Here is a 13453-nt window from a genome sequence, read left to right on the forward strand (position 1 = left end):
TGTGGTTCGGGAAGGTAGTGGGAGCAATGAAGAAGAATATGCTCCAGATCCTCAAGAACTCCACAGTGGCAGTAGGTGGGAGAGTCAAGTTGTCTCAAGCGGTAACGCCACTGAGCTGTAAAGGCCACATCGAGGCGCATTCGGTGGATTAATGCAGCATCTTGACGAGAGGTGTTTCGTGGCATGCGGAAAGCGAGCATTGGATCAACTCTGCTCAACATAGAGGGGGGAAGAATGTCGGTTGTCCATTGGTGGGAAGCCAGGGGTGTCACTACGCGTCGGAGTATTGAACGGCGGTCTCCTCTCAGCAGAACAATGCTGGTCCGTTTCCGATACGAGAGTGCTGCTTCTGCAGCGCAGTCGGTCTGCTCGTTCCCCACGACACCACAATGGGCTGGAACCCACTGGAGAACTAGCCTGTGGCCTGCTGCGTAGATAGTGTGGTAAGCCATTAACACATCTGTGACTAGGGGTGCGGATGGGCCTCGTGTGCCGGAATTTTCAATTGCTTGAAGTGCAGATTTGGAGTCTGTGAAGACTGCCCATTCCCGCGGTGTAAAATCAGCGATGTGTTGGAGAAAGAAAAGAATGGCATAGAGTTCCGCAGCTGTGGAGGAGGTAGGATGTGAAAGGCGTCTTCCGTGCACAACGCCTTCGGATGGTATGGCGAATGCTGAGGCGGACTTGTTGTTTCGGGATGCGCCATCGGTATATGCTGCCGTAAACGTAGAAAACTTCTCGTCTACCAGAGCGTGAAAATGGGCTCGGAGGACTTGAGGGGGGACCTGATCTCTTCTTTCCACAAGGTTTGGAAGGCGTAGTGGGCGGTACCGGTAGAGACCAGGGGGCTTCCGGCGGTATAGTGTCCTTAGTTATGGAGCCACTGAGAGTCTGGCGTGTCCTCTGCACTACTCGATAGAAGTCGCTTTCAGGGCGGTTTAATGGTTTTCTGCAAAACCTGACTTATGGGGCACGAGTTTCACAGGTTCTCGGATAATCCCTGCAGATGGTACATGACTTGGAACAGTTAGTTGCAATATGCCATGTCTGGTGACACATGTGTAGCGACACCAACCGCATACTGATGAGGCGTACTAGAGTTACTATACCACATGGCTATCGGAGGTATTAAAAAATTCAATGGCGATTTAGCGGTAACTGCGAGAGAAATGCATTAGCATTAAGCACCTTTTCCAATTTATACTTGACTTCGGGTTGTACACTTCCTGTCTAAACTCAACTTCCAGTTGTCCACTTCCGGTCTAACCTGACTTCCGGTTGTCCTCCTCCGGTCTGTAGTTGACTTACGGTTCGACACTTTACTACATGTATGCCCATGTAAGGAACCTTTACTTAGCCTGAATTACTTTCGATTACCCTTTAATTACCGAAGGTAACCGCAGGTTACCTGGGGAAATCTTTAATTTTATTTAATTCCCTTTAACTACATTCACTTGCTTTCATTACTCCCAATTTTCTTTTAATTGACGGCAGTTACTTTTAATTACAGTTAATTACCTCCGGTACCCGTACTCCCTTTCTGTGATTTCATTATTGCTATTGCCGGTACTGCGAACCATGTGAAGTTTGCTGCCTGCCATTCACCACTTTGACACTGGTGACCCCATGTTAGTATTGTTTACTAACATGGTGTAGTATAAAATACACGGTACTTTTAAGGGGTGACGTGCTCTGCTTTAGGGTTTTATATTTCAGCCACTACGATCGCAGCCAAGCGCGACTGAATCTGTTAGCAGACACTTTTAAAAGACCTACAACGATGGCAGTAGCACACTTTATGGCAGTAGCACACGACGTTGATACTGGCTGGCCCACACGTTGGTATCGTGCATTTTAAATAGGTGATGTACTGTGCTTTAGGATGTTATATTTCATTCACTGCGATCGCACCGAAGCGTGATTAAATCCGTTAGTTGTCACTTCTAAAAGGCTGCTATAGCAAGGGGAGTAGCACACTTTAAAGGGCACCCATACTCCGTTTCCGTGACTTTGTTATTCCTACTGCGTGTGCTGTGAACCATATAAATTTTGCTGCCTGCCATTTACCACTTTGGCACTGGTGACCACATGTTAGTGTCGTGTATTTAAAGGGGTGATGTGTTGTGCCTTAGGGTCTCATATTTCAGTCACTATGATCGCAGCGAAGCGGGATTGAATCCGTTAGTAGTCGCTTTTTAAAGGCTTGCAACGATGGGAGTAGCACACTTTAAAGGGAACCCGTGCTTCATTCCCGTGACTTTGTTATTAATATTGCGGGTGCCGTGAACCACGTAAAATCGCCATTTACCATTTTGGTACTGGTGGCCCACATGTTGGTATTGTACATTTTAAAGGGGTGTTGTGCCGTGCTTTAAGCTTTATATTTTATTCACTAATATAATCTAAAGGACCAATCCTTCCTATTTCTGATTCCAAAGGCATAATGATGACAAATACCATTCTAAAATTAGCTGGGATTGTAGCATGGGTGGTCGTAAAATTCTTAGCGACTTCGAAGCGAAGACGATGAAAGCAACACAGAGACAGACAGGAAACATCGAAACTTTCAATCGTTTATCATATCATTAAAGGTTGACCATGGTTAAAGGTTGAAAGTTCGATGCTTCTTAGCTGTCTTTGTGTTACTTTTGTCGTCTTCGCTGTTGTGATGTGTCAACCGGCCCCAGTTGTCTCTTATAGTTAGTCATCAGCTGTTCAGGTCATTGGCAACAGTTTTCTATCAGTAATTAACGCAAGATAAACTGCACGAGTACATAGTCCAGTGATCGCCACAACCGTTTATGAATCTTGGGCCGAATATTTTTTTTATATATACGTATATTGCTTGGGGGCTACACGAGCCGCATGGCAACCCCCGGCGGGCCGCCACTTCGGCATCCTTTGGACACCCTTTCAATGTTCCGACGCTGATGTGTGCCGGGAAAGCGTTTATACCAGCTACTGCAGCAGACGCTCTTTGTGGCATATTATCTGTTATCTGTTGTTATTATCTGAAAAATCTGTTTAAAATGTTTAGCATCTTCGGAAGAGCAACGATGATCCAGAAATAGCTATTTGTTTTGGGGAGTACTTGTACGAATATCTATTGAGCATTAATGCATGTCGCCGCGTCCATCACACATCAGATATAGGGGTTGTTTTGCCGATCGCTAAACGTGTTGTCAGATTGGATACAGGTCAGACGAATTTGTCTTGGGTGTTCTGTCTTCAGTCAGGCTTGGCTGTCTATGTTCAGAATGGATGTTCAGTCGGAACTCCCCATTAGTCATCTCAACATAAAGTTATTTGATACCGGAATAGGTGCATTGAGTAAGAAAAGAAGAAAGAAGAACGGGGCAACTCCGTTCTTCTCACCGAAAGCCTACCGATGCTGCACACGCATTTGCGGATATAGCACACGCAGTCTTTGTCAAGAGACGACAAACCATTTTTGTTGTGGAGCAGCTCCCGTAGCCTGGTGGCTACGGTGCGGCATTCCACACAGAGTCTGGGAGGTGACCCAGGTTCGAATCCGGACGCCGGTTTTCCCCGCCGGTCTGGGTGTTTTTCTTGGGTTTTTCTCGGACGCTTTAAGACAAATGTCCGCACAGCTCCCTTTGAAGTCGACCCAGGACGCACGGTACACCCTGCGATGGTCATGACGTTGCTCGTCCTAGCATGGCCGACTACACCACGCAGTTCCATCACCACCGCCACCTTGTAGTGCAAAGCATTTTTTATTGCAATCCCATTGTGTGGTCTTTTTCGGCGCCCCTAATTTTGCACACGACCTATTCGTGGATGCTAAAGTAAGTTATGTACGTAGTTAAGCAGTGGTCACCATTGCGACAGGTGGTGGTGGTGTTGCGATTTCCGAGCGATCTGCCTGGCGGCATGTTGCTTGAGGGAATCGTACGCACTGGACCGAGTTCACAGGGCACTGCCAACATTTGGCTCTAAAGTGCCTGAGGAAAACCCAGGGAAAACACCCAGCAGCGCACGGTTTCGAACAAGGGTCGCCTTCCAGCAATGGCGTGGAATGCCATCATTGTAGCCACCCAGCCACTGGAGCTTGTCCCATTGCGATGGTTCGGGCATACTGTACGGTTGACCGTAGCGAAATGTTTGAGGCGTGCAGCATATGGCGTGCAGCCATGAATCAGATAGCTGTTTTTATGTTTTAATAATAGAGAGTGTTAGCAAGGCTGGTGGTCGTGGTGATGGTGGTGAAAGGGCGAGCCGTTGTCGGCTTCACAGAGGTGGGCCACGTCACGACTGACGCCCTGGGGGAATGTGCGTCTTTAGCCGACTTCTAAGGGAACTGTGCCGACATATGTCTGAAAGCGTCTGAGGAAAACCCAGGACCGTTGACAGTGGACTGTTGATAACGTTACCGTGAATCTACCGTACCTACCGCAACCAACAGTTGATTGGGTGTGGTAGACACCGTACACTGGGTAGCAGCGTTATCAACGATCTACTAACATTCAGTAATGTGTTTGGTACCGGAAATCGTGAGTCGGCTTCTTTTGCAATGCTACCTCATTTGGGAGGCTTCATATTGTCACACACATATATCTATTGACCGCGATACACTGCGTGATCTCCACATTGCACGCTGCAGATCCAAGTCTCAAAACCTCGAAGACAACTTTCGTAAAGTATATCACATCTCACCCTAGAACCCCTCACCAGATATATTCCTTCGGCATAATTCTCCAGGGTGTCTGACGTAACGTGTCAAAAAAATTACATTTAAAAATCTACACCTCGGAAAATTATGGGGTCAATGGTATTCGCCTTCAGAGAGTTTTTGCCATCGTGTGATAACACTTTTATGAATTTTTCGCTATCAGAAATTTAATTTTCCGAATTAAAGTCCGGAAATTGCCTAGTCAACCTGACATTTTTTCGACAGATTCGGGAAGCACGGGTCGGGCTTATCCCGAAAAAAATTTATTTCGTGGTACAAAAATAAGGAGCGAAAAAAAATTGGGAAAATATCCCATTTCGAGCCGCCCAAATTGCCGCTCGCCTTTCGTATCCCGTCACAGCGCTCCGGGAAGCGACGCATAAAAAACAGTCGCCCTGCCCCTTTAATTACCCTCTCAACGCCCTGATGTTTTCAGCGACAGGTTCATTTGGTGATTGCGTTTATCTTTTTTTGTTGTTCTACTGTTCGTTTTTCTTTTTTATCGTTTGCTTTAGTGATACGACTCGCCGACCTCAGTGTTCTCGCCCCGTGTCATTTCGAAACTCTTGCAACATGGCACGCTCTGTTTTCAACAACAAAGAAAAAAACAACAACATGATATTGGCTTTGGGAGCTTCTGGGATGAATTTTGAAGAGGCACAGCAAAAGTACGTCCGGAAATGTTTTCTTCTGACAACATCCCGTACTCCAGGCCCATAAGACGCGTGTACCAGCGCTTGGCCTCAAGCGGACAATTTTCCTCCGGCAAGAGGAAGCGGGCCCATCCCGTAACGTCTCCCGGCAGTGGCTCTGCCTCGCGCGCACTAGCAAATGTCTCCAGCGACCCCCAGATTAGCGTTCGGCAGCTCGCACGGAAAGCAGGAACATAGAGAGCAAGTGCCTGGAGAATACCTCGTGCGCATAAGTATACCGGGCGTACCATGTCAGCCTGCACCAGTGTCTTTCGCCTCCAGATTTTCCAAAACGACTTGAGTTTCGCAACTATTTCCTCAACATGGAGAGTAACTTACCCAACTTTGCTGACAATGTATTGTGGTCTGACGAGGCCCACTTCACGAGAAATGCCGAGGTGAATACTCATAATGCGCACCATGTGGAGCACCAGTAATTCGCACTGGGTGGGATAAAGAAGAAACCAATACTAGTGGTCATTTAGTGTGTGGGCAGGGATTTTCGATGGAACGATAATTGGGCCGCTATTTCACAACGAAAACTTGAACGGAATGCGCTACGTCAGCAATGTTCTTGAGGGTGTAGTTCATCCTTTCATAGAGGAATTGCCTCTGGAAACAAGGAGGTCGATGTATTTTCAGCAGGACGGCGCACTGACTTATGCTTTCCACAAACCGCGACAGTTTCTGGACAGCCACTTTCCTGGAAAATGGATAGGACGCCTAGGACCAGTGCAGTGGCCCGCGCGGTCTCCTGACCTCACGCCCTTAGATTTTTATTTTTGGGGACGCCTAAACGATATTGTTTATCGTACTGACCCTAGTCGCCTGCCGACCTACAGCGAAAAATAAAATCGGCCTGCGAGAGTCTCGCGCTAGCAGAGGTTCTGACAAGAAGGTGTTACAAGAAGATGTCAGATGTGCATTGGTGTGGAAGGATACCTCTTTGAGCACGTTTTGTAACATCGCGCATCTTCACTAATCATTGCATAATTTCTGTGACATCGTAGCGTATCATTTCGTCAAGAAGCTTCGTGACGGCCCCGCCCCACTATCCTCATTAATAAAAAAAAAAACAGTTTTGTGGAACGTTGGCGACTGTGAGTGCTTTTGGAAACATTGCACCCACTTACGTGTCACTTTCTTTACACTTCTACAAGCCTAGCCCCTCTATTAAGCTCACGTCATAATTCACGTCCTGACCTCTGCCAAACTGTTCAGTCTTACGGGTGCCGACAGTCGTGGAAAAGCTATCGGCCCTTTATATCATGCAGGTTGGCGAGCCGTATCACTAAAGCAAACGATAAAAAAAAAAGAAGCGAAGAGTGGAACAGCAAAAGAAGATAAACTCAATCACCAAATGGACCTGTCGCTGAAAACATGAGGGCGTTGAGAGGGGAATTAATGGGGCGGGGCGACTGTTTTTTATGCGTCGCTTCCCGGAGCGCTGTGACGGGATGCCAAAGGCGAGCGGCAATTTGCGCGGCCCGAAATGGGATATTTTCCCAATTTTTTCCGCACCTTACTTTTGTAGCACGAAATGAAGTGGTGGGCTAAACCCGACCCGTGCTTCCCGAATCTGTCGAAAAAATGTTAGGTTGACTAGGCAATTTCCGGACTTTGATTCGGAAAATTAAATTTCCCATGGCGAAAAATTCATGACAGTATTCTCACACGATGGCAAAAACTCTCTGAAGGCGAATACCGTTGACCCCATAATTTTCCGTAGATTTTTAAATATAATTTTTTGACACGTTACGTGAGACACCCTGTACAATTTTCCCTTTGTTTAGTGAGTGTTATTCGCATTTTTCTTTGTTTCAGATAAGCTGAAGCGTGTTTGCTATTACACCCCATTTCACCACGTGCAACCGAACCTCACTGCCTTGAATCTGACACTATGCACTCATGTCATATACGGCTTTGCCCACGTCGAGAAGAACTTCACACTCGGTCCCAAAAACGCAACTCTGGATCCGGGTCGGTACAAAAACTTCACAAGCTACGTGAAGAGCCTGCATCCAGAAGTGAAGACGCTCCTGTGTGTCAGCGAGGGGAATTTCAGTCTTATGGTAAATACTTCAAAAAACATAAAAAAGTAAGTATCTTATACGCTGCTAGGCAGAATTATGATAAGGAAGTGAGGAACAAGAATGAATATGCGGAATGAGGCCAGTCTCAACAGGCCAGTCTCAGGTAGCAGCAAAGTTGCAAGTAACTGTAACTAATTATCGCCTATTGCAAACGAAACTATAAAATGTAACTGAAACATATACCCTGTCACGCGGAATAACTTAGTGTCACTTTTGAACGAGTGACACTTCCACTTAGTGCCATTCGTGTGCTGTCACAAGGCAGCAGCATAACCAGAGAAGTATTTCGGGAGGGTACATGGGGGAGGAGGATTTCGCCGTCATTTTCCTCTCCCAAATGCAGCATCAAAGGTACGGTTTCGGGAGGGGTTTCGCTACGCCACTGTCACACGGCATCCTTTTGTGACACTCCGCAGAAAGCACACTAACGATTTAGCGAGTTCCCCAAACTCACTTCACTTCTTTTCGGCAAACCGTGTGCGTAGCCGCGACGGCAGGCAATAATATATATATGCGGCTGATAGGCAAAGATATTGAGAAAAAGCGAGAGGCCCCGACACCACAATACTTTTCAACAAGTATTTTCGAGGGAGTGTTTATTTGATTTCAGTACAGTGTGACATTGTGCCGAAAAAACATGTCATTACTCTAGTTTTACAGCCTGTGAAAACTTCACGGTCTCGGCGTGCCGGCGGCGGCCACTTTTGCTGTGGCACATGTTTGAGGTAGCAAAAAACTATACATATAGATATACATATATCTATAGACACATACATATTTACATTCCGCACAGGATTACGACATTGACTTTCAGACGATGCAACTCTTGGGATGCAGCCTTCTTTTCTTTCCGCGGTGGACTGCGAACGCGAATGAAGACGCGACTGAAACACACACACATGAAAACGACTAAAAATGTGACCTCATTTGTATGCACCACTAATAAAAGAAGCCACCCGTGAGCTTCGTGAATGAATATGGCTTTGTGAAACGGTGGTGTTCTCCGCCCGCGCTGTTTCGCGGACGTCACGGTAACGTTTCTTCGTTAGAGGTCTATTAATGAATGGCAGGAGCAACTAAGCTGCAAAAGGAAACAGGAGATGACTAGAACGTTTCACGCGGCTTTTGTTGTCTGTCATATTTTTTTCTACTTCGCTATTCTGTACGAGATTAATTTTGGAATAAAGCCGTTCGTTGTTCATGTCTAGCCCACAGGTTGAATTACGACAACGCTTCTGAACGGAACGAGTTACAACGTAGTTATGTTCGTGCCGAAACCCGGGAAGGAAACGACAGCCCGTGACTGGACTGAGGTAACGATACGACGCAACGAGCAGAGCCCGAGCTGCACTGGGCAGGCCAAAAGCACGGCCAGGTACTCAGAAAGTCTTAATATGGTGGTACTCTCGGAAAGCCGAATTTTACATTTCTGTTCGGTTCGGTCGAAGCTGAAGCGCGCGCGTTCGCCAGTGCGCTTGTTTATCTCATCCAGGAGCCGGGAGAGAGATGTACTTGCAAAGATCAAGGGATTTTCGTCTTGATCGCGAAAGAAAATTGACGCGTTACGGGGAGAGCGATGCGTCGAGTTTCTTCGTGTCCCTCGACGAGCCTCGATTTTCGCATCTTGCTTTTGGTATCCGATATTTAAAAAATCGTTGCTTATGCTGAGATCCATCAGACCGACTTTATGGCGATTCGAGAGCTGAAGCGGACTATCGAAATCTACCGTGAAGGCATTGAGTTTATTCGATGGAAACTTTTCCATGCTGGCGCTCGAGAGGAGGTGGACGTAGATGTCTGACGTCATTTCCCAATCTTGGCCACGTGGCTGCTCGGAACCCGACCGTTGTATTCTTCGTCGTAACCGGACCAGCGAACCAAGGAGAAGCTCTGGCCGTTCACGTTCTTCTTTCTCAGCACTTTCGTTACTGGCCAAGGCTGGTTGGCGTCGCGGGTTACGACGAGTACCTCCTCTGGGTAGAAAGGTCCATCCACTTCCTTACCCTGATAATCTTTCAGATGCACAACGGGAGGGGAGGTGTCTCTCAGGCGGGAGACGGTGAAAATCTGAGGCGACCAACTCCCTTCCGAGCTCTTTTGAAAACCTTCTGGCGGGCGGGAAATTCAAAAAGATGGGCACGTGACACACTGCGCGTGACGAATACCACGTTCATCACGTATTGCGCGAGGGCGCCGTGCCTTTGTCCAACGAGTGCCCCGTCCCTAGTTAGATCGTTACGCGTACAAGCGTCCCCACGTTTGCACGAGGGAGGAGCTAGTAACGGACTCCCATCTTTTTCTCTTATTTGTGATGGGGCGAAAGCCATCAACGTCCAGCATCGGATGAATGCACAATATCCTAGTGCTGGCATGTCACCACAACAAGTGTATGAATGCGCATAAGTTTGCAAGAGGCGAACAAAAAACGTGCTCGACTTGCCACGACCTTGTCATCCCCGCACAGTTGTGCTAGAACTGGTGGTGCCACATACGAGTTATTCGTCAAGAGAGACCCATTACTGTCAAAGAGCTCGTCGAGTTATTATATGTGAGTGTTGGGGTCATTCGATTTCATGATCCAGGGATAGCTGCAGGACGTCAAGGTGCTCGAAAGAAGCCCAGAAAGAAGTTCCCAGCTGCTTTACACATGTAACGGAGAAATGCCGTGTCGACGTGTACACAGCGCTGGAAGAGGAAGGAGAGGAGGAAAGCGAGGAATTTCTTAGTCGCATAGTAACTAGTGATGATGGATCCGATGGCGCAAGGACTACCTGGCAGAACTGCGCTCAGCGTATCATTCGCAGTGTCTCAGAGGGTCAGATCTCAAGTCCAGTGACGTCTTACTCATTGAAAATCCCAACCGGAGCAGGCTCTAATGGAATCTGGAGGTCCTCCACCAAATGTTAAGTGAAGCAGAGGGGACTCAGTCTGTTTATTGACAGGAGAGCACTACAGAGACAGAACGCTCCCCGCACAGGTGAGCGTCGTCGTCTTTTTTTTGCTCGCCTATTACCCGTGACAATGGCAATGTGCATTACTTTGAACCAGACGAAATAGCAAGGCGCCGCAATAGAGACGAAAAGAGCAAGCACAGGGGCCCTATTCCGAGGCGCTGTCTAGCGCCAGCGACGGTGTCGATAGAGGAGTATCGGTAGAAGGCGATAACGAGCACCGGGAGCGACACCTGCCAGTTTTGGCATTCCCACGTCGCTTTTAACGACAGTGCGCTTGGTTTGTTGACTGTCGTTAGAGGTTAAGACGTCTGGGAACGAGACGCCGCGCTGTCAGCCAATAGTGTAGCAGGAGCAGAATCACGTGGAATGCCCCTATTTTGGAAGCAGACGACGACGACGACGCGTTGACGATAGAGAAGTAGTCTCGCGCTTCTCGCTCAACGCACGAATAATATTAAGTTGTGTTGTAATTCGTGATAGAGCACCGCGATTTATTCACGGACATTTTGCTGACGACCTACACACAATTAGAATCCGGGGGCAGAATTAGTCGCGATATTAAATTCCCAGTGAAGGAGCTGTCAGGACAGTTGACAAGTGAATTGTACTGATAATCTGGACATGTATGATAGTGAGGAATTACCTCCGTCGTGAAGCAGTTTCAATAAAGAAGTTTCAATTTGATACAAACGCTTTGTCGCCCGATCTAAACACCGGCGCCAATCGTGGTGGTATTGACAGGAGCCACGCGAAGTAACTTGCAGCCGTCTTGACAGCTCTCGCTCCGCTTAACGACAGTATGACGCACAATAACGACAGGGTCGAGGCTGTCGTTCCCGTGAGCGACAGCGCCATTTATGGGCGACGCGTTTGGAGCGCAGGGAATACCAAATTCTCATGGCTAGCGTTCCGTTCCGTCACATACCACGTGCTCTTGCTCCCGAACGACACGTTCGTAGAGTGCGGGGAAGGTCTTCTTGCGGCACTCTTTTGGGATGACAAGGGTTGAGTATTATAAGACTAGCGGAAATACAGTGAACGCGAAAACATAGTGGTTTGCTAGCGACACACCTGAAACCCTATAAGAGCAAAATGCCGTGGACTGCTCTGCACGTTTGTTTTTTAAATTTTTGTCCAACAAGACAATGCCGCCCTCATACAACAAGTATGGCTGCTTCAAGCATTTGCGACCTTCGATTTGATTTCCTGCCACATACCCCGGTCTGACTTGAAGTCGTCGGGCTACCGTATCTCGGCCGCCTCCAGTAGGACCGTGGCAGCCGTAAGTTTGCGTCTGACGAATATGTGAAAGAAGGGGTGCATGAATGGCTGGAGCTTCCACCCAAAAGGCTTCTCTGCTGTGATACAGATGATTCGAAAACGATGGCGCACTTACATCCCCCAATACATCCAACTTTATCCTCCCAAACAGGGGGATTACGTAGCAAAATGACGCAGAGTTTCCCAGAATATTAATTTTCACTCTTCGTAAAAAAAAAAATCATTTAGGGTTACTTATTCAACCACATTCGTAACTATATGGAGATCGACTCCTATTTACGTATCATATGGACGTCATGGTGGTGTCAAGATAGCTTTGAAACTCAAATTTCTGATGCAAACAATCACATCTTCTATTTTCATTCTATTTTCCATTTTTAGATTCCCCATCTTGAAATGAAGTTGTTGTTGCTGTTGTTGTTCTATTTTGAAAACAAGGTGGCGTATTCCTCCAACTCAATGCTCAAATCACCATGCACTCAATTTATCTTCAAACACAAACAATAACTGCTCTCTCTCGACAAATAAACTGAAATAACTAATACATTCGAAGCGTTTCGTCACGTCCATGCCTCAAATTCCTAGCAAAGCACGAACCCTGGCACACGCACGCAAAAGGGAGAGTTTTAGTGCATCGTGCGTTATCGCCTTTGCGAACGTCAGGGGTGACGTAGTGTCTCTGCGCAATGCGCAAAGCTCTGCTTGTGTCTTGCGCGTGCGCAGAACCACTGACGCTATCCCTTGCGCGCGCAAAGGCGATTGCGTACGATACGTACACTAAAACTCTCCATAGACAGTATGCAAAATTCAGCGCCCTCTTGTAGCGCGCAGGGAAATCTCCAGATTTTCGCCATGTTTGAGGCGCCGCCGCGCCCCGAGCGATACACACGACTCTCGTGCATCAGTTCTATTCTCGCGTTCTAGTCTCGCGTGTGTTGTTCCACCATGTTATTCACGTGGTGAGAGGAGGCGTTTAAAAGGCTATGCAAACTAGGTGGGAGTGCTTCAAATACCTGCATTTCTTACCGCATTGAAAGCATTGCCGGAGCGCGGTCATTGCTCTGCTGCCATTGCACTACTCTGTCATCCTACCTCAGGATATATTTAGACAGTTTGGTACAGCACATTTGAGAACTATTAGTGTACTGTGTACAGCAGTAACATTTCGAACAAAACGGCAACTATCGATGGTGAATTATCGTAAAACTATCGGCCGTTTCTTGTATCGATGTATAGTACCGATACTTCTCCCATGACTACTACGCGTTCAGGTGGTTTCCTCTTAGACTTCTGCTTTTTGAGTGTGGAGGTTAATGGCACCGCGAATAAGTCTTAGAGCATCTATCTTCCACTCGGCACGTGTGGGACAACAGCCTTTTTGAAGTGCCGTGAACACACCTTTGCTCTCTCAACACTGAACTCGTCCTTTCTCTTGATGGCTAGACTGGCAGCCATTTCTGTCTTAGGGTATGTGTGGATAGTAACGGTATGTGACGTGCTAGTCCAAGTATGAAGTGTCCTCACGCTAAACGATTCAAACAGTGTGAGTGCCGTGTCTGAGGCGAATATGTGAGGCAGACTACTGTCTGGTAAAGGTCACATGAATCCCGTGCAACCTAACGTGACAGTTGTCTGGGATACTCAAACATGAACTCAGATTCACCGAGCTGAGACAAATCACATTTCATACCAGTGCGCAACAGTGAACATCACAGCGGTTTTCATGTCAACTGCAGTCGT

General features: G+C 47.4%; 1 protein-coding gene across 2 annotated transcripts in view; it reads left to right on the plus strand.

Annotated features, from left to right (window-relative positions):
* The window catches only part of LOC135383531 (acidic mammalian chitinase-like), an 87242-nt gene that overhangs the window by 4010 nt on the left and 69779 nt on the right, over positions 1-13453 (plus strand). For both annotated transcript variants that reach the window (XM_064612947.1, XM_064612946.1), the window contains exon 2: positions 7210-7483. In XM_064612947.1, the coding sequence (XP_064469017.1) occupies positions 7210-7483 (274 nt within the window). The remainder of the gene's footprint in view (positions 1-7209; positions 7484-13453) is intronic.

This window comes from Ornithodoros turicata, chromosome 2 (assembly GCF_037126465.1).
Source record: "Ornithodoros turicata isolate Travis chromosome 2, ASM3712646v1, whole genome shotgun sequence".
Lineage (NCBI taxonomy): Eukaryota > Metazoa > Arthropoda > Arachnida > Ixodida > Argasidae > Ornithodoros > Ornithodoros turicata.